Source organism: Tiliqua scincoides, chromosome 1 (genome assembly GCF_035046505.1).
Source record: "Tiliqua scincoides isolate rTilSci1 chromosome 1, rTilSci1.hap2, whole genome shotgun sequence".
Lineage (NCBI taxonomy): Eukaryota > Metazoa > Chordata > Lepidosauria > Squamata > Scincidae > Tiliqua > Tiliqua scincoides.
Genome location: NC_089821.1, coordinates 69,660,757 through 69,688,508, shown reverse-complemented (window position 1 = coordinate 69,688,508; position 27,752 = coordinate 69,660,757). Strand labels below are relative to the sequence as shown.

Sequence of the window (27,752 nt, the reverse complement as noted above, 5' to 3'; positions counted from 1 at the left end):
GGATCATGTTTAAATTGTACCATTCCACAGGTGGACATTTTAAATGCCTTACCATATGAAAAACAAACACCGGATAGTCTTTAATCCCAGGACTCTGCCACTACAAATGCTATGTGGGGTAGGTAGAGCTAAGCTTTGCCTGTCACTAAAACTGGCAGTGCTGATGCATGTACTTGGCTATGCATATTTTCTCCTTGTTTGCTTTTTTGGTTCTGTTGCACGAGACACAAACCCATTTGCAGTGTGATATAAACACACAGCTCTGTATTCATTCTGCATGAGCCAGCTATTTTCAACCACTGTGCCGTGGCACACTAGTGTGCTGTGAGTGGTCCACAGGTGTGCCACAAGAATCTGGGGGAACATCATTTATTGGTAGGGCCTATGGGGATATGCGACCCCCACTGGCAGCATGGTGTGCCTTGCCAATTGTCAAAAACCTGATGGTATGCCTTGACCATTTTAGTGCCTTGTCAGTGTGCCACGAGATGAAAAACATTGAAAATCACTGAGCTAGATTCTCACAAATTAAGTTTTCTGAATGTATTTACAAGGGTTTTACTGGTTAACTACCTGTATCTGATTTTCCCAAGTGATATCGGAATCTTGAAGTGCCCGTTTTCAACAACTGGGTTAGCCATTCTGGTAATTAAATAATACGGTAGCCACAAATGACTTTGAGAATCTTTATTCTGTAAAGACTGTTGTTTAAAATAATGAATTACAATGACAGGTCATACAAGGAACCCAGTCAGAGTGCAAAGTTCACAAATTACAGACATAGAGGAGGATTCAGAATTTGTGAGTTTGGTTAGATCTCATGACAAGTTATGTGCAACAGTTTCTGCTACAGACAAACAAGTTGCTATGACCCATGCCTTACAGGGCAGAGAGGGAGTCTGTACAGTACTTAATTCCCAGAATCCTTCTCACTTTGTCTCTCAAGCTCTGGTCTGAAATCAAGGAGCACTATGTGGCCTCGAGAGAGCACCACTCTAATCTGCCCAGAGAAAAGTGGCATTGATTAAGGGAACTACTCTCACACTGCAAAAGTTGCCTAACAACCCAGCATGCTATTCTCTAGGCGCAATTAGCATGATTCATTTTGCTTAGTGCTGCAAGCTAGAGACTTTGTCAACTATAATACCACCAGTCTGGAAAGAGACACTGCTGGGTTTAGGCAAACACTCCATTCCACAGATGGGCAACATTTTTTCATCTATTCCCTTTCTTGTTGCATGTGCTGTGAAGATACATTGGTGTCTATTTTGTGCACTGGTAACAGCATCAGCAGCTCAGCTTCTGTTATACTGGTGGAAAAACAGCTATGTTCTCAGATCCTAGGTGAAGCAAGCGGCACCAACATGATGCTGGATTGCAACAAGCATGGAATAGTTATGGCACACAGATCCACAGGTCCTCTGAGGAACCACACTTTTATATGCTTGTCATACAAACTTGTGGAACCTGGGTTCCTGGGGGTGTCGGCAGTTTCCAGTAGCCTTATCTGCCTTCTGTGACAGAGTGACATCTCTCTCCTTTATTCTTTCAGACACATTTCTTAAGAAGAGTTCAGGGTTTTACAGAACACTGCGCAAGGAAGATGAGAATCGAGGCTTGCACTGAGCAATCTTACAAATTTGCTCTCAGTTCCCATTTCACCCTTCCAACAAACTTGGCAGACCAAAGCTAGCAAATATTGCCCTTGCTCCCAGGAATCAGCCTAGCAACTTTTAGGTTGATCCAGGAAACTCTTCCTCTTGCTTTGCCCCATCCTGTTTTCTTTATCTCTACCTGTCACTTCCCTCAAGTCAAAGATTCCTAGTTTATCTAAAATATCCTACATGTGCCCATTGGCTTTCCAGCTCTTAAGATAACCAACTTTGGGTCCTATTATGCAAGAACTCAAATAGGTTAATGGTTACATGTGTCTCTAGCTAGTGTCTACGTTTCTATGGCGTCTCTAGCTAGACATTAGTTCTGGCAGGAAGCGGTCACCTGTGATCCAATCTGTCACACCTTATCCACAGACCCCGAAATGGCAACTCCACTTGGGTAGTCCCAATGCAAGGTGGCTGTGGCCACAAGAACCCTCTTGCCAGCGGCAGGCACTGTGTGTAGAACATCACTGTTCTGTACATTCCAGTAGCTTGATACCAGTTCAAACCCATCCAGTATGAGGAAAGAGGTAAAACTGGCAGAATTTCAAAAAGGATACACATCTAAGTGGAGCCTTTTATGAACTGCAAGGCACCCTGCTCTCTGGACCAAACACCTGGCTCAGGTGCCACAACATCTCTGCATAATTTCTACAATACACAATTCTCCTATTTCCACTAAATGCTATTCTCCTTCCTCTCCTCCCTTGGGGAAAATAATTTTCATCAGCTCCAAAAGCCTCAGGAGACATAGTGGGAGGAAAAAAAGGGCAAAGGAATGTAGGTTGGTCTGCCACCTGATGTTAGCTTCCTGAGGCTAGGAAAAGATCGTTCACCACTGCAGGCAGACCAATGCCACAAGATCATTTTCTACAAATGGAACGATTCATTTCCAAGCCTGGTGCCAAAAGCAGCCTCACTAGTCAGTAGGAGGATATCTATACTGCCACCACACCCACTCAAAAGGGTCTCTAGTTGCCAGCCATCCTTTCTAGATCAACAACCATGGCACGTTCTGGCACATAATACAGGAGAGGACACATCTCCAAGATACTGGCACGCAGGGAGCATCTACTCTGGAGCAGGCAGGCATACAGATTAGGATATCAGGGCATGCTGCTGAGCCTGTTAGGCCTCCCCCATCAAGCAAGTCCATAGCCAGGCAAGAGGGGGAAGCTGGTGTAACGTGCATGCAGCCAGGCTGGTTTTAGTTTGCACTGATTGAGCCATGTCCACAGTATGGGGGGGGGGGGAATCCCCTTGGGGTTTATCAGGTTGAGTTTCAAAAGCCTGCAGAGAAAATTCTAAAGGGAGTTCACAAGAAGGTCCTAAGAACTTCTTCTAGGACAGATCTTGAGAGCAAACAATAAGGAAGGTTTGATATTCAGAGTGCATTGTCAGGTTTCTTTTCAGGGCTTTGGTGAATAGTTCAAAAATCATTCAGAGAAGCTCTCAAAACTAGGACAGAGCATGTGCCACAAAGCTAGGGTGGGTTCTCTGCCTTCACTGGCACAGGATTATAGCCTAAGTGGATATCTGATGTGCTTGTACCCTCCAAGCTAAGAAGGGACAAGGGAAAACTCCCTAACATTTTTGGGAAAACCACAGGCAAGGGTATTTTCTGCTTGCTATATAATGCAGGGATTTCAGGAGTTCATTCTAGAGTGGAATCTGGTCTGGCTAAGAAGCAAATCACTGCCTTCTCTGTAAGAGGTAAGATGGGTCTAAATTAGAGCCCTACATGTCCAAATACAACCCCTTCCCAATGGAGCTGGACTCCTGTTGCTCCCAGCACTTATCAGGGGCATTTGGGGTTATCATGCACTTTGGAACAATTCCATTTTTGGCAAAATGTCTCCATGAGACTGTGGTAGAAATCTCCAGGCAACTGGTTGAACAAGACACTGTTTCTGTCTCCCAGACAGTTGTAAAGCCCCATCCCTAGTGGATTGAGACCTGCCAGGACCCTGCACAAAGTTGCACAAACATTAGGGCAAATACTGACATGGCAAGGCAAAGTATGTGCATGGCGGGGAGGGACAGACTAACAAGTCATTTGCAGGCTTGCTATAGAGGGTGTGTTAGCAAATGGTCTGCCTGGAGAATAGTGAATGGAACCAAATGTGTGCTCCTCCTTGACAGACCTGTTCTCAGAGGCCAAACGCTATCCAGACAAATAGCTCACCTGCCCAATGAAAGGGCCAAGTTGCAGAGCATCTTGAGTTCACAATGATGCTGGACAGGCTTCAGCTGTGATTGCCAACCACAGCTCTTCTATGAAGATGGCAAGGTGATGTTCTGCATATTGTGAGCCATCTGAAGAGCTTTGGATCCAGGGAATTTGAAGACAACAGAAACCACCAATCAAGGAGAAATACCAGGACATCCAAAGAAGATCCAGCAGGACAGATGCCGGGCAGGTAGGCAATCAAAGGCCAGAAGGGTGGAGTACAGCAAGCCAGCCTCTCTAGGTGGCAGCTGTTCTACCTGCACCGGGGGAAAACCAAAGAGCCCTGGAAGGCCTTCAGCACCAGCAGGTCTTGGGAGAGTGCTCTGTACCCTCTGGCTTGCTTGCCTCCTCCTCCAGCTCAACCAGATTTAGTTCATCAGCCGCATACATTCGAAGTCCATCCAGCTCCTTCTTATGAGCCTGCAGGACCAGCTCTGTCAGACGAGTGAAAGACTGCGAGGGGTAAGGCAGACAACAAGACAGATTGCCTGATTATGGTGCTTGGCATAAGATCAACCTAGTTGCTAGCACACAAACCCACAGTAGTTACTAATTCACAACACTGTTACTTCTATGTCTCTGTTTAAGATATCTATGGCACACTGAAAGCTTGAACTTCCAACATAACTTCCCTGACAGCCTGCTTGGGGATCTTTTATTCACTGCTATTTGCAAGACAACTTAGATAAGACTTCTAGCAGGATCTAATTCAACCATTTGCATGGTAGAAGGAACTTTTAATTCTGGAGCACCTAGGGACTCTCTCTCCTTTTTGATTTTGTGAATATTTCTCTTTTTAAAAAAATGCATGTTTCCAATCTACTGGTGGAGAAAACAGTCAAGGACATTAAGACGTGCTACATCATCACCTTGCAAATACAGGTTGAGCCTCATTATTCACGTGGGTTCCATTCCCAGAACTCATGTGGATGGCAAAAAACACACTAAAACAAATCCATTTAAAAAACAAAGTTCCCTTGCTCTGGTAATTTAAAAACAGCCTTGCTTATGTAAGAGTCATTAAGAAGACAATCCATCAATCAGTCATCCTCCAAGCACTGAGAAAGGCACTTCACTCAGCCCCTCCCTTCACCAATGCAAAGTGATCACCTTTCTTTCACTGCTCAGGGGGAAGGGAGAGGTCGCCTGGAGAGAGAAGGATTGATGGATTGTCGGCCAGCTGACCCCCCCCCCCTCACAAGGCTATTGTTAAAGGACTGTTCAGTTCTTTTAAACTGATTTTAAAAGAATGCATTTTTCCCCTTCTCCAGGGATCAGCACATTCCTCCTCATTTGCAGTGGCCATTTGTGTTAAGTCAAATCTGTATATAAAAAATCCATCTATAACAAGGCTGGACCTGTATATCTACAGTTGGTTTTTCACTCCTTGATTTCTATAGATACCATCTACATAAGCTAAGTGTTTTGGGTCCAACTGATTTCAGTGGGAGAGTTGAGCTTATGCATAAACTATGTATCAGCATTACACCAACTTCTAACAATAAAGCTCATATGAAACAACACATATGATCAACTTAACTGGGGATTTTCCACTGTACCCTTTTGCTCCTAATCCCAGGTTGCTCTATAAAGATTATGATTTCGCACTGAACTGGAAGCCTCATCCATTTGGCGATGGGAACTCACTTGGGGATGGAAGCAGGGCCAGCTGAAGATATTGGGCTGTCTCCGAGGCAGTTCAATTGCACTGCCACTCTCCCAATGCTGCTGCTCCCCCATCTTCTGCACCCCTTAGCTAGCCTTTCCCTTCTTGAATCAAAGTAGGAAATACAGGGTGTGTGGCGACTGCACCGTATGCCAGTTTATTTGGCATTTTCTGTTTAGCTTCAGGAGCCCACACGAAGGAAGTAGTCAGGCTGAGCAGGAACATCTGCTGCATTCTGAAGGAGTGAGTTTGCTGCCTTCCAATCCTTGGGGCATAGTGATCTGGCCTCCTGCCTTCTTCTCTCATTGGTCCTTTGTCCACCAGGCTCTTTTGAAACAAGGAAGGAACAAAGTGGGGGTGCCAGATCACTGTGCTCCCAGGACTGGAAGGCAGCAATCTCACTCGGTCCACTATGCAGGCTCTTGGTATGAAGCAGGAAATGTGGAGTGTGCTGGATTACTTCAGCAGGCCTTGCTCTGAAAAGAGCCGCACAGAGGAAGGGGCCAGTAAGGAGGTTGGCTCTGCCCACAGCAGTGGAGTGGGGGTGGTGAGTGTCTGTTCATCGCCCCCTCTGTTCAGGCCCCAGTCCGCTATCTGATGGGAATGAGCTTGTTCACCTCAGAGACAGATCACTCCTGGATGGAAGCCATGTCCAAGGCAGTGAGTTCTTAGTGGGCACAGGATAATACTGAGATGAGTCAAGAGCTCTTTATTAACAGGGTACTTTTCATTGCTTTCAGTTGATTTCAGCTGCTAACCCATCAATTACATGAATGAGTCAGATATGCAATTTATCTTAAGGATAACTGTTCGGATAAACAAGCAATAAGGTAGGTTATAAATTTCTTCTTCAAAATGCATTTCCTATAATTCAGCAAAAGTTTTATTGTACTGTTCTTAAAATATTACTCTCAAGCCTATCTTTTTCTTAGAGCACTGGAATCTCAAATACTCGGCTTTTCAGGCGCTAAGCTTGAGAAGGATGGTGAGACCAGGGAGGCAGCCTGACACTACCACCCCAGACCTGCTGCTGCCATCTTTGCTACAGTGTGCTTAGTGTTCTCCATCAAGTGATTTTTGCAAACCAAGAAGTGTGGAAATTCCAGTTTTAGTTGAAGGGATCACGCAAACAAGGGAACTTTTTCCTTCACGTGATTTCTTTCCCCAAAACCAGATGTGATGCATTTCCTGGTTTGAGAAAACCACTCAATAGAGCATAGTAAGGGAGGCAGCAGTGGCACCCCTAATCTGCCACCCCCTAGCCCCCTGTCATCCCCTGATGCAAGACACATCAGGATATTTCATAGCTGTGCTAGCCCCATGGCTTGCAATAGTTTAAATAAGATACCTAAAAAGGAAGTTCTCTAATGGAGTGCAGATAGGGAAGAAGTCATGTCCTTCTACTTCACAACTCACTCTCTGGATGCCATTACATGACTTCCCTTATACTTTCTTTGGCTTCTATCCCAACAGTTGTGTACTAGGATAACTGGGATTTAGAACCAGAATTTATACCTTGATTGTTCTAGACTACAGAGCTACAAATATTGGAAGTGATCAGTCAAGACTTGGCAAGTTGTCATAAGATAAAGCAACTGGGAGTTCCAGTACCTGGGAAAGGCACAGCTACATAACTCTTCGCCACCTCCCATGACAAGGAGAAATAAAATTATCCAAATAAGCAATATATGCAAATTTATACAGATCTATTCAGATTGCAAGTATGGGATTTACTCTGAAACACAGAGTATACAGATTCTTACCTCTTTGATGTTCAAGTTGGTACAGGCACTAGTTTCATAAAAATCCATGCCATATTCCTTAGCCAGCTGTAAGACAGAAGTTCTTACCAGTTTCATACAAATAAAATAATATATTGCTCCAGTTCCACTTTCTCCCCCTGCATCTCCAAAACGAGGAAGGCAAGTTATATAAGGCACTTTGCCTCTTCTGTGCCCCTCCAACAATATTTGCCACCCGACTGTAAATCTGAACTTGTATATGGAGGTAAGAGACCAGATTCCAAACCCTATCACTTCTGGATCATGACAAAGTTTATTGTCTTCAACCATCTTAATTTCAAGATTAGGCCATGGTCTAGTTCTCACCAGCAGCAGCCTGTTTCTTGACTGTATCAGATTGCAGGCAGGGGGCTTACAGGATTGAATGTTCTTCCATATCCCCCCAAGGTTCCCCCCTCCACACAGAAAACTGGCAAATCAAGAATGCTTCTCTTCATCTGCTGCTGGTAAGAACTAAGTCCCTGAGGAGAAAAACTTGGGCCAATTGAAGATATTTACCTGAAGACCTTGCTCTCTGCCTACTTGCCTCTTGTCTTCTTCATCTGCTTTATTCCCAATGAGGATCTTCTGAACACCATCTGGGGCATACTGTAGAGAATGGGAGATATTATCCCTTTCTAATCTGTGCAGAAGTTACCAGGCAATTGCATGAGAGATGAGTCATGGGTGAACCATTCAGAATTAGGGTTGTCAAACTCCCACATAGAACAAGGTTCTTGTGTCTTTAACAGTTGCTGCCCAGGAGGGAGAATTTCCACAAGAACAATTTCTTCCATTGCTGCAGTACTACTGCAGGAAAAGTGGCACCTTCCAACATTCCTCATCATATACAGCTATTACAAACAGCAATGATCTGTTCTGTGAGGAAGAGGACAACCATAAACTAAAGCCACTGGAAGTTATCATGCCTCTGGAATGACAGCTGGACAAAGTATGGGCCATAGGAGCAGATCCTCTGAGTTTGACCATTTCTGCCAGTCCAGACCTGCCCATCTCCTACCCATCACCCTGCCCCACTTAAGTTCAGTGAAGAAGCAAGAGTCCCAATTGTGGCAGATTGTAAAAGGCCTTACCAAGTAAATTACCCACAAAACTCTCTACTACCGTGTTTCCCAAACAAGTGGGTCGCAACTCACCAGCCTGGGAAGCACTGGCCTATGCCCCTTTAGGGGCGGGAAGGGAAGGCAACAATGTGTTTCTCAGGTTCGCACTGCTGCTGGGAACATAAGGGGTTTTCTTATCTTCTATGAACAGCGTCACCTTCCAGGGGATGCAAGAACCCCCACAGATGCCTCTGCAGGGCTCCTCAAGCCTCAGAAACTGTAAAAAAAAAAAAAGCAATCAGAACTCACTTCTGGGTTTGCAAACGAAAACTGGAAGTGGGTTCTGACTACCTTTTTTTCACTTTCTGAGGTTTGGGAGCCCTGCAGGGGTGTCCACAGGGCTCCCCACACCTGCTGGAGGCCAGCGCCACTCACAGAAAGTAAGGAAAAAAATTCTTCTGTTCCCAGCAGTGGTGTGATCTTGGGGATCACATGACTGCCTTAGCCACACCCCTGCACCTACTTAGGTGGTTTCCAACTCTCTTGTAGGAGTTTGGGAACCACTGCTCTACTATCCTAAGGGCTGCTTGTGGTTACATGTAAGAACACACAACTACGAACAGAGAGCTTATTCCCATGATGCAAATGCATCAAGAATTCACTGAATGTTCTGCACAGTTCCAAGTAATCTTCTAGTTAGCCCCCAGTCACCCAAAGTGGGAGTATTTGCAAGCAAGTTTGTTCACTGTTAACAAAAATACAGACACCCCAAAACCTTATGCGTGCTCCAAGGATGCCCCGATTGCTCATGGATTTGCCCATAGTTTAATCTTACAGTCCAGGAATACTAAGCATTCAGTCAATGATGTATTTGGTATCTCAGGCTGAGTGATAAGGTAAGAGAGTACTCAAAGAAGGAGCGATGCATCCATTTTGCCAAGGCATAAATCCTTATGTTTGAGTGATGTTCCTTAGGCAATGAGAAAGGTGAAAGCAGCAACTTTCACTTACCTCATCCACATCACTTGCCCATTTCATTATATGCTGGTATGAGCGCTCACTGCTAATGTCATACACCAAGAAAATCCCCTGGGAAGAGAAGCAGTTCAAGAAAACAGAATGAAAAGAACAAGAGAAAGGCAGGTGCTATGTAAACAGAAAAAAGGACATTTACTCACAGAAAAAGAACATTTGCTTACAGGACATGTACCCACCCCTGGGATTGATGTTTAGGTATTTGAGAGAAGAAGATCTGGCCATTTGGGGATTATTCTTTCATCTCCTGTCCCTTAACACATTAGAAAGTTATTGTGTATTTTTGTGTGGACATAAAATACTGCAGCATGTAACCTGCTCCAAGCATTTGGGATAGAATAAAGTAGAGAAGGGTTTAGTTAATGGGCGAATCTGTCTTAAGCCCCATCTTGGTACATTCTAGCTCCATCATGCACTTCAGGTCAGGTGATGCCACTTCTCTCTGTAGGCCAAGCTCATGGAAACCTCTTTGTTAAATGAGGTCTTTAGCTACAGTGATACTGTTTTATTGCAGTTGTGCCTACAAGTCTGTTACAGAACAGATTGCAACCATGGTGGATAATAGGACTCTTTTACAAAAATGCCAGTGTCCTTCTACAGAGTTGGCTAAACAGACTGGATTCCCTGCAGAAACAATACAGCAAGTTCCTTCGGTTGCAATTATATGAAAACAAAAACATGCAAACAATGTTAGACATCTGAGGTATGAAGCCTATTAACACAGCGGTGTAGGACATCGAGTGGCAGGCAATGGGTGAGTCATGGACAAAATCCAGCCCACAAACAGCAGCTAGGTGGCACACCATTCATCTATACCTCACTGCTAAAAGAAGACCTGTTCAGTCAAATATATTTGAGGGGAATTGGCTCTCTGAATCAGAGCACTGACCACTTCCAAACCACATTTTCTGGGAAATGGCCAATATGTTGACTACTGCTAAAACAGACTCACAGGACTGGCACAGGAGACAGAGTTACCATTACACCAGCTCTAAATCCTCACAACAGAAAGTATCTACCAATGAGATACTTCCTGGTTGCATGCTCAGAATTGGCCCAAGCTTTCTCACTGCTTAAGGCAAAAAGGTCAATTGCCACCCTGACGTATCCACTGGCTCTCCAACTTCAGACCCAGCTAAGGGGGTTTTGACAGTAGAACCCTCTTCTAGTACCAATATTCTGGGTTGTAAAGTAGGAATTAATTACTTAATAAGAGAGGCTCAAATCATCACTCTGGGTTTCAATAATATTTTGCTTGTATTTCTGGCCCTGAATGCTAGAGACAGATCAATGATGTATTGGGATAACTCTAGCAAATGACAACAAGCCCTCCTCCATTTGCTACTAGCAAAACAAAACATTTTACCTGGGCTCGTCTGTAGTACTGCTTAGTGATAGTCTGGTATCGCTCCTGGCCTGCAGTATCCCTAGAACAGAAGCAGAGACCATTTCAGCACATGGAGACTTCCCCGTGTTTGGAAGAGCCCAACCAGTGGCTTTGGATCTTCAAGCCCAAAGTCTATTGACCGAAATGTCAGGCTGGAAACTTCATGTGGACACCATAATGCTGAATCTATTGCAGATTCAGGAAGAAAGGGTCTACAGTTCAGCAAAGTCAGGAATAGTAGAGCAGGTTGACATTAGAAGAGTCATTGTATCTATATTTATATTCTCAGAGACAGAGGAAGGATACAGCAAGAAAGGAGCAAAATGTAAGGTGCATTATCTAGGGAAGTCTCTGAACTCTGAACCAACCCTTGCTCTTCATTCCAAATTCTGCATCAACAACACCGAAATTCTGTACTCAAAATCTGCTCAATAAGCAAATCTGTATTAATATTATTCTATTTACTAAACTTGCAAGAAACATAAGAACATAAGAACAGCCCCACTGGATCAGGCCATAGGCCCATCTAGTCCAGCTTCCTGTATCTCACAGCGGCCCACCAAATGCCCCAGGGAGCACACCAGATAACAAGAGACCTCATCCTGGTGCTCTCCCCTACATCTGGCATTCTGACTTAACCCATTCCTAAAATCAGGAGGTTGCGCATACACATCATGGCTTGTACCCCATAATGGATTTTTCCTCCAGAAACTCGTCCAATCCCCTTTTAAAGGCGTCTAGGCTAGACGCCAGCACCACATCCTGTGGCAAGGAGTTCCACAGAACGACCACGCGCTGAGTAAAGAAATATTTTCTTTTGTCTGTCCTAACCCGCCCAACACTCAATTTTAGTGGATGTCCCCTGGTTCTGGTATTATGTGAGAGTGTAAAGAGCATCTCCCTATCCACTCTGTCCATCCCCTGCATAATTTTGTATGTCTCAATCATGTCCCCCCTCAAGCGTCTCTTTTCTAGGCTGAAGAGGCCCAAACGCCATAGCCTTTCCTCATAAGGAAGGTGCCCCAGCCCCGTAATCATCTTAGTCGCTCTCTTTTGCACCTTTTCCATTTCCACTATGTCTTTTTTGAGATGCGGCGACCAGAACTGGACACAATACTCCAGGTGTGGCCTTACCATAGATTTGTACAACGGCATTATAATACTAACCGTTTTGTTCTCAATACCTTTCCTAATGATCCCAAGCATAGAATTGGCCTTCTTCACTGCCACCGCACATTGGGTCGACACTTTCATCGACCTGTCCACCACCACCCCAAGATCTCTGTCCTGATCTGTCACAGACAGCTCAGAACCCATCAGCCTATATCTAAAGTTTTGATTTTTTGCCCCAATGTGCATGACTTTACACTTACTGACATTGAAGCGCATCTGCCATTTTGCTGCCCATTCTGCCAGTCTGGAGAGATCCTTCTGGAGCTCCTCACAATCACTTCTGGTCTTTACCACTCGAAAAAGTTTGGTGTCGTCTGCAAACTTAGCCACTTCACTGCTCAACCCTGTCTCCAGGTCATTTATGAAGAGGTTGAAAAGCACCGGTCCCAGGACAGATCCTTGGGGCACACCGCTTTTCACCTCTCTCCATTGTGAAAATTGCCCATTGACACCCACTCTCTGCTTCCTGGCCTCCAACCAGTTCTCAATCCACGAGAGGACCTGTCCTCTAATTCCCTGTCTGTGGAGTTTTTTCAGTAGCCTTTGGTGAGAGACCGTGTCAAACGCCTTCTGAAAGTCCAGATATATAATGTCCACAGGTTCTCCCGCATCCACACGCCTGTTGACCTTTTCAAAGAATTCTATAAGGTTCGTGAGGCAAGACTTATCCTTACAGAAGCCATGCTGACTCTCCCTCAGCAAGGCCTGTTCATCTATGTGTTTTGAGATCCTATCTTTGATGAGGCATTCCACCATCTTACCCGGTATAGATGTTAGGCTGACCGGCCTATAGTTTCCCGGGTCCCCCCTCTTTCCCTTTTTAAAAATAGGCATGACATTTGCTATCCTCCAATCTTCTGGCACCGTGGCCGTTTTGAGGGACAAGTTGCATACCTTAGTCAAGAGATCTGCAACTTCATTCTTCAATTCCTTAATAACCCTTGGGTGGATGCCATCAGGGCCTGGTGACTTATTGATCTTTAATTTATCAATGAGGTCTGAAACATCTTCTCTTTTAACCTCTATGTGACTTAACTCCTCGGTTAGGAGGGGCTGTTCGGGCAGCGGTATCTGCCCGAGGTCTTCTGCCGTGAAGACAGATGCAAAGAACTCATTTAATTTCTCTGCCATCTCTAAGTCTCCTTTTATCTCCCCTTTCCCTCCCTCACCATCCAGAGGGCCAACCGCTTCATCCAAAGGGCCAAACCATCCAGAGGGCCAAACAGTCAGGTTCTGGAGGAATGGGTAGTCTGGGAAATCAGTAGGATGACCTAATAGCTTTGTGACAACCAACATGATGTTGTAGTTAGAGTGGCATACTAGTATTGGGGACATCTGCGTATATGTACACCCCTTTGAGCTTCTTGGAAGAAGGTATGAATGAAACAAATAAACAATAGTAGAAATAAACTAAAGTGGTACTTTAATCCCTCTAGATTCTTCACTCCAAAGAGGGATTAAAGTACCACTTTATTTAGTTTCCAGGATTTGATTCACAATAAAGACCAGAATCGTACTATAATAGAGGTAGGAAAATGAAGGGAGAAAATCTGACATTCTCAACCCAAGTGCCAAATGATCACAGAATTAGTGTGTGTTTTCTTATAACATCAATTTTTACTGAATGCTATTCACACATTGCTGGAAGGGGAACAGTTCCTCTAAATTGTGTGCAGCATATAGAGACTGATGGCCACACAGGGTGACGAGATGTCCTCTTTTTCCAGGACATGCCCTCTTTTTTGCCTTGTGTCCTGAAAAAGAACTTAAGTGTCCTACCACTGATGCAATGTCAGAAGACAGTGGAGTGCAACCAGAGAGCTCAAATGGCAGTGCTAACTTGCAGCCAAATGGGGTGGGCAAACCCATTCTGGGGGCCATTTGCAGCCCTTGGGGGGCCCCCAATCCAGCCCGCAGTATGCCTCCAGTCTTCAATGAGCCTCTGGCCCATTGGAGACTGTTGGAGCCCACACTGCCAAAGACTGCCCGTTGCAACCACCAGACGTGAGCTGTGGGCCGAGTTATAGTCTTCATGTGTATTATAAATAAGCTCAGTAAAATTCATTCATTCGTATAAGTACTATCTCTAATGAATTCATTTATGTAAATTTATTCAAATTTGAAATGTAAATTAATTATTTTTCCCCAGCCCTCAACACAGTGCCAGAGAGATGATGTGGCCCTCCCGCCAAAATGTTTGCCCACCCCTGCTTTACACTATAGCCTGCTTCTGACTAACTTGCTCTTTAACTTACAAATGGCCACCACTAATATTGTTGCAAGGTGATTTCCCTGCAGATGTCTCCAAGAAGATGCCTGAACAGCTACCACATCTAGTATGTGATTTGACTGCCCTCTGCTGGACAGATTTAGATGAATTCCTGTGAAAGTGATACCTACAGCTTTCCACCAGCACGCTGTAATACCTACAGCTTTCCACCAGCACGCTGTAATACCTACAGCTTTCCATCCCTCCACTTATTTCATGCAATAATTGAACAGCAAGACATTAGAGTTTCATTTCCTAGACTTGTCTCTTTCCACCCCCATTAGTTATTTGAAGATTGCCTGCTACCCCTGCACTGTGCTAGAGTGCAAACTATGCTATCATCACCACCATTTGTGTCAATCCTGGGTCAATGACATTCACCTTTCTATTACATGGACACAGTATAAAGCACTGCTCTGACTGTTGAACAACAATGAAATAAAAGTAAATCCATAATGAAAGATGTGGGGTTTTAAATCATTTTCTGGAAAGTCTCCCAATACTATATCCAGAAAATGGAATTCATAATGCTTGTTTAGAAATAAGAAATTTTAAAAAACAAAACACTCCTATCCCCATTTAGGCATCCAAGGAAAAGTTAATTATACACATAGTATAAAATCCAGTCTCTCTCTCAGGAATCTGAATGGTACTATCCCCATCTATTCCTGTCTCTTGCTCCTGGTCCTACTGGACCTCTCTTTGCATGTCCAATAGACATAATCAGTTCCAATACCACAAAGCAAAGACACTTTTAATCTGCAGAGTGTTTTACCATCAGTGTATGTGGTAGAAACTTTAATTCTACCCTGCAAGTCAGGAAGTTGACACTTGTGTAAGGGCACACAGTGTATCCACAGCAATCTCCTCCTATCTGGACTCTCCAAGAGTCCAGCTCTCTATCAAAGAATCCACATTGACTCCTTACTACAACATCTAAATCACTTACCAGATCTGTATCCGAACTTTAATTCCATCTACTTCTATGGTCTTCATTTTAAAATCAACTCCTGGGATCAAACAAAACAAAACATACAGAGTTACAAGAATGAGCCCAGAATTATCAATTACAGTATGCTTTTTCCAACTAGATTCTGTAATGTTTAAAATATACACATTGGGACTCGCATACATTTCGTATACTGTATATTGTATACTGTTTTTCTGTGCATCTCTGCTCTGCATCTATTTCCCCTTTACTCTCTTGGGCAAACACTTGTTTACAACTACAGTATTCAGACATATGCACTGTTCATATAACAGGTTCATAATTTCATTTGTTTATGACAAATTTTCTAAGTGATTATCTAAAGCTCACTTTGATGTCACAAAGAGAAACATAGACACCCTAATTTTCTTTCCTATCCCAACACTGGACAAATGATCAGCTCTGATGGTGTATCAGACACATTCCTATTCTTCACTGGGATCACAGGAACTGCCTTATATTGAATCAGACCACTAGTCCATCTAGGTCTCCATCTAGGTCTAGTATCGTCAATGCAGACTGCCATCAACTCTCCACAGTTTCAGAATTTTTCTCTGCCCTACCTGGAGATGTGAGGGATTGAATCAGGGACCTTCTGCACATAAAGCAGATCCACATCCACTGGGCCATGGCTTTTCCTGTAAGATGGTGGACAGAAGAAGGGCACCCAACCCAAGGTGCTATTGAGTCAATACTACTGAATCCAAAGCTACATATGTATTTGCCTTATTACAAGTCAGACCATTGACCTATCTTTCCTAGTGTAACCCTATTTTCTCTGACTGGGAATGGCTCTCCAGGGTCTTAGGCAGAGGCATTTCTCAGTCCTGCTACCCCAAATCATTTTCATTTGGAGATTCCAAGGAATAGAAATGGAGCTGAATTTTATACATGCAAAACACATTATCTTTCAATGGATTATGACACCTTCTTCATAAGCCTTCTTTTCCTCAGTTACATGGGATTGTCCACTTGCACATAACCCTGAAGCGCTGAGATAAGGATTCAGTCTTTCTTTCCTATTGCTCTGGAATTGCTCATTTCTGCAACTTGAAATGTAACCATATATACAATTTTGCAGGATGACAATAAATAGCTTCACTATGATTACTAGAGGAACCTGAAATCACACCAAGCCTGGCAAACTTGTACTTAAATACACCAAGTACTGTATATCTGTTTTGCTCAACATTTGTCCTCCACTGTACCACTTCACATGGTCTATCTATTGGAAGTACCACTGGAAGTAACTGGCAATGACAGCACTACCAGTTACTTCTGGGTTGGGAAGCCAGATGTGACGTGACAAACACCAGTAAGAGGCTCAGGGTGGGTGAGAGGACTTTTTCAAGGATGGAAAAGCATGCTTTGGAGCTGAGCCTCCTACTGCTGTTTGTTGTATCATGTTCCTAGTCTCACTGCAGGGTGGCAGGTGTCCAGGGGTCTTGTGAGTACCACCAGACACCACCCCAAGTACAACTGGCGGTAGGTACCCATACCACTGATTGAGAAACACTGCTGTATATAATGTGCCCCTGTCTGAGGACTCCCAAGTAGGCTGCAGAAATACAGGTAGGTGGTCTCTTAGATACCTAATGGCCTGCAATACTTAGGTGATGTGTGGCACATGATCCAGGAGATGCAGATATTTACAGGAAAGTTCACAATGTTCTGACATACTTATCACAGGGTGCTCAAAACTATTGTGGTATTTCACAGCTATGTTTAAATGTTTACCACAGCAACAAGATAATTGAATAAGGATAAGAATAGGGAGAAGTTTTTAGTATGAACATAGCTTGTAATGAAACAAAAGATCACTTTCATTCACCAGAGAACAGTACTGAGGATTTCATCTAGGTAGGCTGTGATGCTTCCCTGAAATATTCCCCTGTAATCTCTCTCTAACAACCCCAGCACACTCCCTAGTTCTCCACACTAATTTTGAAATAGACTCCAACACAAACAGAAATCAATGGAAGATAGTGTTTCTGTGAAATTATCACTGCAGCCATTTGCACTGTAAAAAGGCAAAGTACCTGCCTTTTCAGCAGTGCAAGTTATTGCAGTAGAAACAGCACAGAAAGCACAATCTGTGCACATGGCTTCCTATGCAATTCATTTGTCAAGTATTATGGTGGCCATAATATTGTAAGAGTTGGCCCAATAATACAGGAGTGCATTAGCAGACACATATTTGTATGACAGGGCACATGCAAACCTATTAGCACTCACCTTCATCTGCCTTCATCTTCTTTTGGTACCAAGTACAGCCATAGGGAAGTGTTGAAGGAGCTGAGTTTTAAGCTGAAAGCCTTTCAAGTGGCCCTCCAAATGCTAATGATAAATTCTGAGGACAAGCCAAACCAAATAGGGCAGTGCTTCTCAAACTGGTGGGCTGCGACCCACAAGCCCAAGAACCACTGCCCCTTTCCCCTTAAGGGGGGAAGGCAGCGGCGCAATCCTCAGGATCTCACCGCTGCTAGGGACTGAGGGGCTTGTTTGTCAACTTATCCCCCTTGCACCAGCCTCCTGGGATGCAGGGAGCCCCGCAGAGCCCTCTGCAGGGCTCCCCACATCTTGGAACACTCAAAAAATGCAATTGCAAAATTCCGGGCTGCGATTGCAAAACTGGAAGTGGGTTGCGATAGCATTTTTTGAACGTTCCGAGATGCAGGGAGCCCTGCAGAGGGCTCCACAGGGCTCCCCATGTCCCCAGAAGGCTGGCACAAGGGGGTAAGTTAAAAAACAAACCTCTTGGTTCCCAGCAGCAGGATCCTGAGGATTGTGCCACTGCCTTCCCCCCTGCCCCTGCCAAGACTTAGTGATTCTCAAACTCTACACCAGAGTTTGAGAACCACTGAAATAGGGTCCTCAATATTACACCATTTTAAAATCCCTGAGTAGGCAAGTTAGGGGATAGAAGTTAACTCTGATAGCTAAAACTGGATTGTGTGTATGCAACAACAGTATAGCCCTGATTACCAGATGCTGATAATAAACAAGAAGAGAGCTCTCCTTGCAAGCTTCCCCAGGCAACCAGCTCACCACTCTTTGATCTTTGGTTTCATCAAGCAAAACAATTCTTACAGTTTTCAGGAAAGGCCTCCTACTTCAATATATTTTCCCCCTAGGAAATTATGTTGCTTTCTGGTGACTCATATATGATACACGATTCACTAGGAAGATGAGGATAAAGTTCTTTTGTACTCCAAGCTCTCGGTGGTCACAATGAGAACTTCATTAATTTCACTCATAGAAGACTGCATCACTGTGTGGGAGAACAGGGCCATTGTGGAAGTGGTTCACTGCTAGAATTTTAAATGCAAGCAGCAACAGATTCCATTATGTAGCTATTCATGCATACCACAACTTAGCTAAAACCAGCTGAGGTCACCTTGACTGAGTTCACCAGATCCAATCAGCAGGTCACAGGAGAACAACAAGTTTTGCAAGAGAGGCAGCATACCTGTAACTTTACCTCTCAGCCCCTCTGTTAATCTACCATATCAGGAGAACAGCGAAGGGGGAGATGAAAGACCAGCCCAATGATATTCTTCTCTATCTACTCAATTGAATGAAGGCAATTTCATATGTGGCGTTTTTCCTACAAGGAGATAATTTCCAGGTAAGAAAAGGCGTGAACACCATGAAGAACAAAGTGTGGCAGAAAAGTTTATTTTTCAGCTGACTAACATATCTCTGAGTAGCCAGTGCATATCCTTCTACATTAGTTACATCACTGTTAAGAAATTCCAACCAGGGATGAATAACCAATGGCATATCCATCTATATACTCCTGCTAACTGGGTAAGAGACACTTTTTCAAGTGGGCGCTCCTCTTTTATTTAGCAGGGGGAGAGTAACTGACCCTCCTCACCCCAACAGTGTCTTATCTAGTGGCTGTCTGCTGGTGTTCTTCTGCATCTTTTTAGATTGTGAGCCCTTTTGGGACAGGGAGCCATTTGATTTTTCTCTGTAAACTGCTTTGTGAACTTTTCATTGAAAAGCGGTATATAAATACTGTTAATAATAATAATATAGTGTTACCCAAACTGTGGGTCAGGACCCACCAGTGAGTCATAAGCTGATTTTGAGTGCGTCACGAAAAGTTATTGAAACATTAAAAAAAAACCTTTGGAAGCACTCTTGCCTGGTTTGCAGAAGAAAATCATGAGCTAGAATAGTAACTTATGATAAGAGGTTCATAGTTCCAAATTAGAACGTCACATTTTCCAATTTTCTCTAGTAACTGGTGTGCCATAGATCACATGTGAACTCAATTTCAGCCTTTTGTCTGGCCTGAAATGACTGTAAAGGTTTCGGGGAAACAGTCCTTGAACTCCATTTCTAGGAAGAATCTAGCAAATGTACACACACACACACACACACACACTATATGAAAGGTTTCCAGAAGTCTTAGGAGCACAGGACCCTTATTATTACTATGAAAATATTTCTTCTTGATATATTTTTCTTGTCCAGTGGGTCGTGATAGATTCATTTTAAAAAGTGGTTCTGTTGCTAAAAATTTGGGAAGTACTGACCTACAGCTTACTGTCATTATTTCTGTGGCAAATATACAGCAACAGAAAAGTCACAGTCAAAATCAGTGCAACCTTCTGGGGCATACTGGGCAAGAGGTGTAGAAGGCTCTGCAAGATATGATTTCCTGTGCATAGCATTAGCAACAAATCATATGGAATCTGGGAAAGTAAATAAGCTTTCACAAGGCCAACCAAACATTTTGGCTTCCTACCAAAGACAAAGGAAATTCTGAGAAAATTAGGGTGCAATCCTAACTAATAGTTAGGCCAACGCAAGAGGTCACAAACCTGCCGTAAAGCATGTTTGTGCCTCCTCATGTGCTGGCTGGGCCAGCGAAGGGATGCACACCAGCCCACAGAGGCTGCATCCAGCCTCCAAGCTGACGCAAAGAGGGAAGGCTGCACTAGCCCAGCTCAGCCAACGCAAGGGTCTGGGGTGGGCATAGGGCGTTCCAGAGGGTGGGCGGGTGGGGAGTGGGAAGCAGAGCTGGAACCTGGCTGTTATGCCAGATTCCAAACCCATTCCCTGATGACGGCAGAGCAGCTCCAAGCCGCTCCGTTCTCTTCTGACTTGTGTCACTTCTTGAGGTGGTACAGGTCCTAGGAGACCCATTGGGGCTATGGTGGGTTACCCGGGGGTAAGGGGAAGAGTTTCACCTTGCCTTCAGCTGAGCTGACTCTGGCCCCAATCTTGCACTAGATACAGCGCAGGCTTCCTGGCCTGCCTGTTCAAGATAGGATTGCACTATTAGGGAACAAATTTGGCATCTGATATAGCAGGGGTGCCCAAACTCCGGCCCTGGGGCCACTTGTGGCCCTCAAGGACTCCCTCAGGGAGACCCCAGTCTCCAATGAGCCTCTGGCCCTCCAGAGACTTGCTAGAGCCCGCACTGGCCCAAAGCAACTGTTTGACCTCTTGTGAGAGCTGTGGGATGAGGGCTCCCTCCACTGCTTACTGTTTCACATCTGTGATGTAGTAGCAGCAGCGAAGGAAAGGCCAACCTTGCTTTGTGCAAGGCCTTTTATAGGTCTTGAGCTATTGCAAGACCTTCATTCATTCATACATCTTTAATATATTCATTTATGTAAACTTATGTAAATTTATTCAAATTTTAAATGTAAATTTATTCCCCCCCCCGGCCCCCAGAACAGTGTCAGAGAGATGATGTGGCCCTCCTGCCAAAAACTTTGTCCACCCCTGTGATATAGTATATACCTGTAGCAGCTATAGCATTTGCACAAGTATGGTATCGCTGGATTGAGGCTCACACTACTACTACAAAGATCCACTGCAGGATTTGTACTTCATCCATGCAAGTTTGGTGTTCAACAGGTGGTTCCACTGGTGGGTGCAGAAGGAGATACAAGTATCTCAGGTCCACTTCAGAAGTTCTCAGGTGGACCAGGGGACAAATGAGGAAGCATGAGTGCTTGATGCTCCCTTTCTGTGTCCTTCTGAGTTATATCTGAAAAAAGGAGGTGCTTGTTTTGTCCCTGCTTGTTCACTTGATGCTTCCTTCTACTTGGGATATGCATATCAAATCCCTTTCAAGTGTGACTTACAAAAATGAGGAGAGACAGTACAAATCATCCTTGCTTTCAAGAGTCACCAAGAAGTCATCATTTTTTTGACATCCATGGTGGCCACCAGGAGAAACAATGATGTAGGCTCATAGAAGCTGCCTTACACTTAATCAGACCATTGGTTCACCTAGCTCAGTATTGTCAACAGAGAGTGGCAGCGGCCCTCCAGGTTTCAGAGGGGAATTTATTCTGTGCCCTACTCAGAGGTGTCAGGTATTCAATCTAGGGCCGTCTGCATGCAAACCAAACTCAAAATACACTAAGACCTTGAGAAATCATTTTGAATATTCTAGAAAATGCAATATTAGAGCTGACGACTCTTGCAATATAATGGTATCATGCAACTCATAATAGGAGGAACATCCAGTTTTGTTCCCATAATAATAGTGATCCTGTATCCTTTTTCATTAAATGGAGTCTATGCAAAATACATGCCCTCACTGCTAATACTTAATTTTTTTTTATATGACAGATGTATTTAAAATAATTTAAACATAAAACACATGGGAATTTAATTCCATCCTGCATCTTGGTTCCATTTCCTAGAATAGAACATGATCAGAAAGAACTCTGCTGCCTGGAAGGCTAAAATACTGAAATATCAAATTCTTTACCATAAGGGCTGATCAATAATGGCGATACATGTTAATTGTTTCAACACATTCCAGTAACGGTCTTAAAAATACTCCAAACCCCTAGTTTCTGACCTAGTCAAGATATTGGAAAAGTAGGATTTCAGAGATGAACGCCACCCCCAACCTCTGCCAAGAGGTCCAGCATCCACTTTGACAATTCAGCCATGACTCTACGGCAGTATCCTTCAACCTGTGGGTTGTGCCCCCAATGGACTTTGCAACTGCAAGGCCTCATTTGGGGTGGTGGTGGTCACAGCAACCTTTTAAAGCCTGTGCTTAGATCCAATCCAATAATAGATTTATCAAAGTTGAGTTCTTGATATAATTCTGCACAGCCTCTTCTCACTGTCTTGCTCTGCAGCTCCTAAGGCCAACCCTGCTCAGGCTGTCACCTCACAGGGTTGCTGTGAAGGCACAGGAGATAGCGGGAAATGGGATGGGCGAATTGGGTCCCAGGAAGGGGGGATCACCAGTGGGTTCCCAGTCTCAATAATTCATTCATTCATTCATTGGGGTTGTGACACAAAAAAAGTTGAAGACCATTGCTCTACAGGATATGAGAATGAATGAAGAAAAATGCCACAGCATTCAGGATCATAACATGGGCCTCCACCCTCTCTATTCACAGTTTTTAATTCTCCTGTCCTCAACAAACTGAAGAGACAGGAAGATATGATGAATTATACCATACCAGAAATCCTATGGAAAACCTAACCTGTGCTATTGCTGTACTTTGGCCAGAAACACTTTTGGGTGCCATGGATGTCTACTTCAGTGTCACAGCTATATCACCTGGCATCTTGGGGCACATAATTTTTAACACCCCCTCCTCAGAAGGCCTTAGAAAGGCACTTCTGGTTTTTGCCAAAAACCACAAATGCCTTTCTAAGGCCTCTGACACGCCTTCTGAGAGTCGGGAATGCAGTGCACAGCCTTCCTGAACCTCAGAAGGCCTCTGAAAGGTACCCTTTGACACCCCCCTGGCATGGCAGCCAGGGAAATTGACCACCTGCCCCCTAGGTACACCACTGGTCTATATATTTGAAAGTTGCAGCCAAAGGAAACTCCTCTGGAAGCACACAATTCTTTGTTCCACTGAGAGCCTTCCAAGTGGAACAATTTAGAAGAATCCATAGTTATGAATCAACTTCTCAACAAGAATCAACTTCTCAACAACCAGAGAGCTTGTTCATGGCATGATGGTCACTCGGATCTTCAGATTGGATTGCACTTCAGATCTAGATACACTCCAATCTGAATGTCCGCTGCAAGACCTGCTTTTGCCTTCACTGCCAGATAGATGTTACTGTGAAGGACAGGGGCTATGAAGCATTGGTACAGAACTCCTCTGTGAAGCACCACATACATTCTGTGTAAGGGTTTCCCATCACTCCCAGTTCAGCTGAATAATTTCTCCAGCTTGTGCCAAATGAATTTACAGTCAATGTAAATGTGTATATAAGTAGCGTACCTTCATTTTCCATTTCCAAGAGGAATCAAGCATTTGGCTAAACATGGTGTGAGAGAAACTTTGGGAGGTGGATGGTTTCCACAGAAAAAGCCTCCATGCCAACATTTTGCTTTTGGCGAGCAGAGCCAGAGCTAACTGCAGTAGCATAATCGCAGCCATGTTATCACCACATCTCACACTCCATTTCCTCGCCATGAACTCAAAATCTACCAGAGATGACTGTGGGAATATAACTTTAACAAGGAAAGACTTGCAGGTGCAGACTTGCTGAGAAGTTACACTTGCTGACCTTGCTGACTTCCAATTCAAGGAAGTATGGGGCCTGGCTGACATCATTCAAGGGGAACCTCCATTCATGCTTCAAAAGGGCTTTATTATTATATTGCGTGTTTCACAGCAAAGGCCTGGTATGGCAAACAAATTCTGAGGCTGAGACCCCACTTCATCACCTGTGAGCCTCAGTCACTTTAGGAACATAAGAAGAGCCCCGCTGGATCAGGCCATAGGCCCATCCTGCTTCCTGTATCTCACAGTGACCCACCAGATGCCTCTGGGAGCACACAATAGCAAGATACCCAAATCCTGTTCCTTGCATCTGGCATTGTGAGGTAGACTGCTTCTAAAACCAGGAGGTTGCACATCCCTATCATGGCTTGTAACCCTTGATGGTCCTTTCCTCCAGAAATCTGTCCAATCCCCTTTTAAAGACATCCAGGCCAGATGCCATCACCACATCCTGTGGAAAGAAGTTCCTCAGACTAAACAACAGGCTCTCTGTAGACACCAAGGCTGACCTAGGAAGTGGCTATGAATATAGAGATAGTCTTGGGGATCAGCAGTGGACATAAGAAGAGCCCCACTGGATCAGGGCATAGGCCCATCTAGTCCAGCCACCTGTATCTCACAGTGGCCCACCAAATGTTTCAGGGAACAACCAAGACAGCAAGATACAACCTGCATTCTGGTGCCGTCCCCTGCATCTAGCCTTCTTCGATAGTCCACCTTAGGAGGTTGCACATACCCATCATGGCTTGTAACCCTTGATGGTCCTTTCCTCCAGAAATCTGTCCAATCCCCTTTTAAAGACATCCAGACCAGATACCATCACCACATCCTGTGAAAAGAAGTTCCACAGACTAAACAGCTCTCTGTAGACACCAAGGCTGACCTAGGAAGTGGCTATGAATATAGAGATAGTCTTGGGGGATCAGCAGTGGACATAAGAAGAGCCCCACTGGATCAGGGCATAGGCCCATCTAGTCCAGCCACCTGTATCTCACAGTGGCCCACCAAATGCTTCAGGGAACAACCAAGACAGCAAGATACAACCTGCGTTCTGGTGCCCTCCCCTGCATCTAGCCTTCTTTGATAGTCCACCTCAGGAGGTTGCACATACCCATCATGGCTTGTAACCCGTGATGGACTTTTCCTCTAGAAATTTGTCCAGTCCCCCTTGAAGGCATTAAGGCGAGACGCCGCCACCACATCTTGTGGCAAGAGGAAGCCTTTTGCTTTCTGGTTCCTCCAATTCCTAGTGGTGGATTTGCTGGTCACCTTCAGAGAAGACTTGCGAGACTTGAAAATGTTCAGAAAGCCAGGCATACATTCTCTCCTTGAGCCAACCTCACCGCTATCTCAGACACTTCACGTTACGTTATTAGCTCGTGAGAGTGCTCCCACAAGTCACTCCTGTGTCTAAAAATAGAATGGGCTAAGGCAGCAGCAGCAGCCACCACCGCTGAATAGCATTCATAGCAGCCTCTGTACACATCCATCCATGCCCCCCCAAGCAGATATAGTTATCAGACATATTAAAACATACATGGGAAGCAAACCGTATTCCCTGAGGCCAGCAGAAACTACCACTGGGAATTGGAGGAACCAGAAAGAAAAGGCTTCCTCATGTGTTCTCTCTTTCTCTTCTCTGCCATCTCTCCCACCCCCCCCATGACTCATGGCTTTGTGCCGACCTCATGTTTTAAGATATTGACATCACTTTTATTTTCACCTCTGAGGTGAACGGGCACCACTGCATCCAGCAGCAGCAGCAACATGTACAGTAACTTGAGCCCAGGATGGTCACTGGGCAGGCACCTGAGGCAACACCAGCCAGCAAGGCCCGGCACTGATGCAACACACCTCACAGGTACCTGGAAGCCAGGGCACTGGGTGGGGGTGGGCTGGCCAGGCTTTAGGCAGAGGTGGCAGCCCAGCTGTAGGGAGGGAGCCTCAGCCTTACAATCAGACCGCCCCCCCCCCAGCTCCCCAGGCTTGCAACCAGCTACCTGCCTGCACTAATCCGCAGTGTCTTCGGTGCAACCCCATCCCAACGACACAAGGCGAGCGGCAGCTGAGCCCCAGGCGCCCCTGGACCACTGCCCAGTTGATCTCCCTCCCTCCCTCCAGTAGAACCTCAGAGGAGGCACAAAGGGAGGCAGCCTCCAGCGCCCTCCAGCTGGAGGGCGAGCCTTACTTCCTCGCCCTCCTCCGCCTTTGTCCCCGATCCCGGGGGAGGCGGCCGGGCTGCACGCCGACCCCCCGCCCCACCTCACCCCCGCCCTCCGCAGTACCGATGGTGGAGATGTGCGAAGGGTGGAACTCGTTGTCGGTGAAGCGGCACAGCAGGCAGGTCTTGCCCACGCCCGAGTCCCCGATGAGCAGCAGGCGAAAGAGCACGTCGTACTGCTTGGCCATGGCGGGGCCGCTCCAGCTTCAGCCCCGCGCTGCCATCCCACCTGAGTGCCCTGCACTCGCGGCTTCGGTCCGGGGAGGAGGCAGGGCAGGACAGCCCAGCCCCGGCAGGCAGCAGCCCACAGCGAGCGCTGCACTCGGGCGGCAGGACCGGCGAGCGCCTCCCCGCTCTCGCAGCGCCGTCAGAGGGCTCTCCAGGAGGGCGCGCCAGCCCCACTCCCCGGGAGGAGGAGGAAAGGCCAGCCAGCCGGGGAGTCGCGGCGCCTCGCCTCGCCACTAGGCGCTGCAGGCGGAGAACTAGTGGAAGGTGCTGCTGCTGCTCCCTATTGGAGAGTGCAGGTGACACAGGACCTAGCGTGCAGCTCCGGGACGCAGCCCTCCTCCGCCCCGGGTTGCAGCAGGCTACATTGCGCCTTGCAGCGAAAGAGCGCGCTGCCTTCAGACCACGAGCCTGGCAACCGATAAAGGGGGCGGAGAATGAGGGGAGGCGGCCCGCTTGAATGAAGGGAAGGAGGGCCAGCTGGAGAACCAGTGGCGTAGCTAGAGGGAGTGCAAAGCACAAGGGGCCAATTCCCATCCAATTTTCCAGTGCCAGTGGGGTATGCACTGTGTCCCTTGGTGGGAGGCAGTCACAGAGGCGTCAAGGTAGGGGAACATTTCCAGCACTGCACCAGTGCTGGAAAGCTGGATAGAATTGGGCCCTAAGTTTTGCAGGGAGCCTCACCACAGTGCAAGGGGGGGCCTCCCCTACCAGAGGCAAATGCCTCCATTTTGCTCCCCTCACCTGGAATGGCTTTGAAGGGACCCTTTGCATGCTGTGGTGAGGCTCCCTGCATGACTTAGTGCTTTGCACCCCCCATGTAGGCCATGGGCTTCTCTCAGGCAATAGCACAGGGGAAAAGCCAGCCAGGCCTAAGTAATACAAAGGGTTCTTGAATTTAATCTGGCCCCTTTAGGGGTTATTAGGGTGAAATCCTGAATTATGTTTTTAAGCATTTGTATGGGTAACTTTTGTAAGTAAAAACCCATGTTGATATCTCACAGCCCAATCCTATGCATGTCTACTCAGAAGTAAGCCCCATTAGAGTCAATTGTGCTTACTCCCAGGAAAGTGTGGATAGGATTTGGCTGTCATAGGGCCTAAGAGATATTGAGGAATTCATGAAAACACATTTTACTCCTTTTCACCACCTTAGGGGTTGAATTTCTAAAAATCCCTTTTTAGTGGGCCCTTATGTCATGGAAGGAACATACTCCCTGAATTTCATGTTTCTAGGTCCAGGGGTTTTGGCTAGGAGTCAGTCAGGACGTTTGTTTTTATATATTTATAGATTTTAGCTTTACAAGCTAACTCTGGAATGTAACCCTTGTGTAAGAAGAGAGGCAACTAGTGCTGGACAGTGCCTCTGTGCATATACATATTGCATCTATATGGAGCAGGGTCATTGGAGGCAGGTGAGGTGGGTCTCAGAAAGGCTCTGGACAGGACCGGAACAAGGTTCCAATCATGGTCAGAGGCCTAGTGACCTGAAAGTCACTACATCACTTCCAGGTCACATGGCATTATGTGCCT

General features: G+C 45.5%; 2 protein-coding genes across 4 annotated transcripts in view; one reads left to right on the top strand and one right to left on the bottom strand.

Annotated features, from left to right (window-relative positions):
- Positions 1 to 672: 672 nt before the first annotated feature.
- RAB15 (RAB15, member RAS oncogene family) lies at positions 673 to 26,549 on the bottom strand. 3 transcript variants are annotated; one of them, XM_066611524.1, is made up of 8 exons: positions 26,059 to 26,116; positions 18,721 to 18,858; positions 15,213 to 15,273; positions 10,801 to 10,861; positions 9,411 to 9,488; positions 7,855 to 7,944; positions 7,318 to 7,383; positions 673 to 4,341 (listed from the first exon to the last, which is right to left on the bottom strand). In XM_066611524.1, exons 3-8 carry the CDS (start codon positions 15,257 to 15,259, stop codon positions 4,183 to 4,185), a joined length of 501 nt encoding a protein of 166 aa, XP_066467621.1. In that variant the 5' UTR covers positions 15,260 to 15,273; positions 18,721 to 18,858; positions 26,059 to 26,116; the 3' UTR covers positions 673 to 4,182. The 3 variants fall into 3 exon arrangements, with proteins under 3 accessions (XP_066467621.1, XP_066467619.1, XP_066467620.1); XM_066611522.1 differs by lacking the exon at positions 18,721 to 18,858 and having other exon boundaries at positions 26,059 to 26,549; XM_066611523.1 differs by lacking the exons at positions 18,721 to 18,858; positions 26,059 to 26,116 and adding an exon at positions 24,885 to 25,056.
- FNTB (farnesyltransferase, CAAX box, subunit beta) overlaps positions 25,574 to 27,752 on the top strand; it is a 40,560-nt gene continuing 38,381 nt past the window's right edge. Inside the window, exon 1 of the mRNA XM_066611520.1 lies at positions 25,574 to 25,634. Within this exon, the coding sequence (XP_066467617.1) occupies positions 25,617 to 25,634 (18 nt within the window). The 5' untranslated portion in view covers positions 25,574 to 25,616. The remainder of the gene's footprint in view (positions 25,635 to 27,752) is intronic.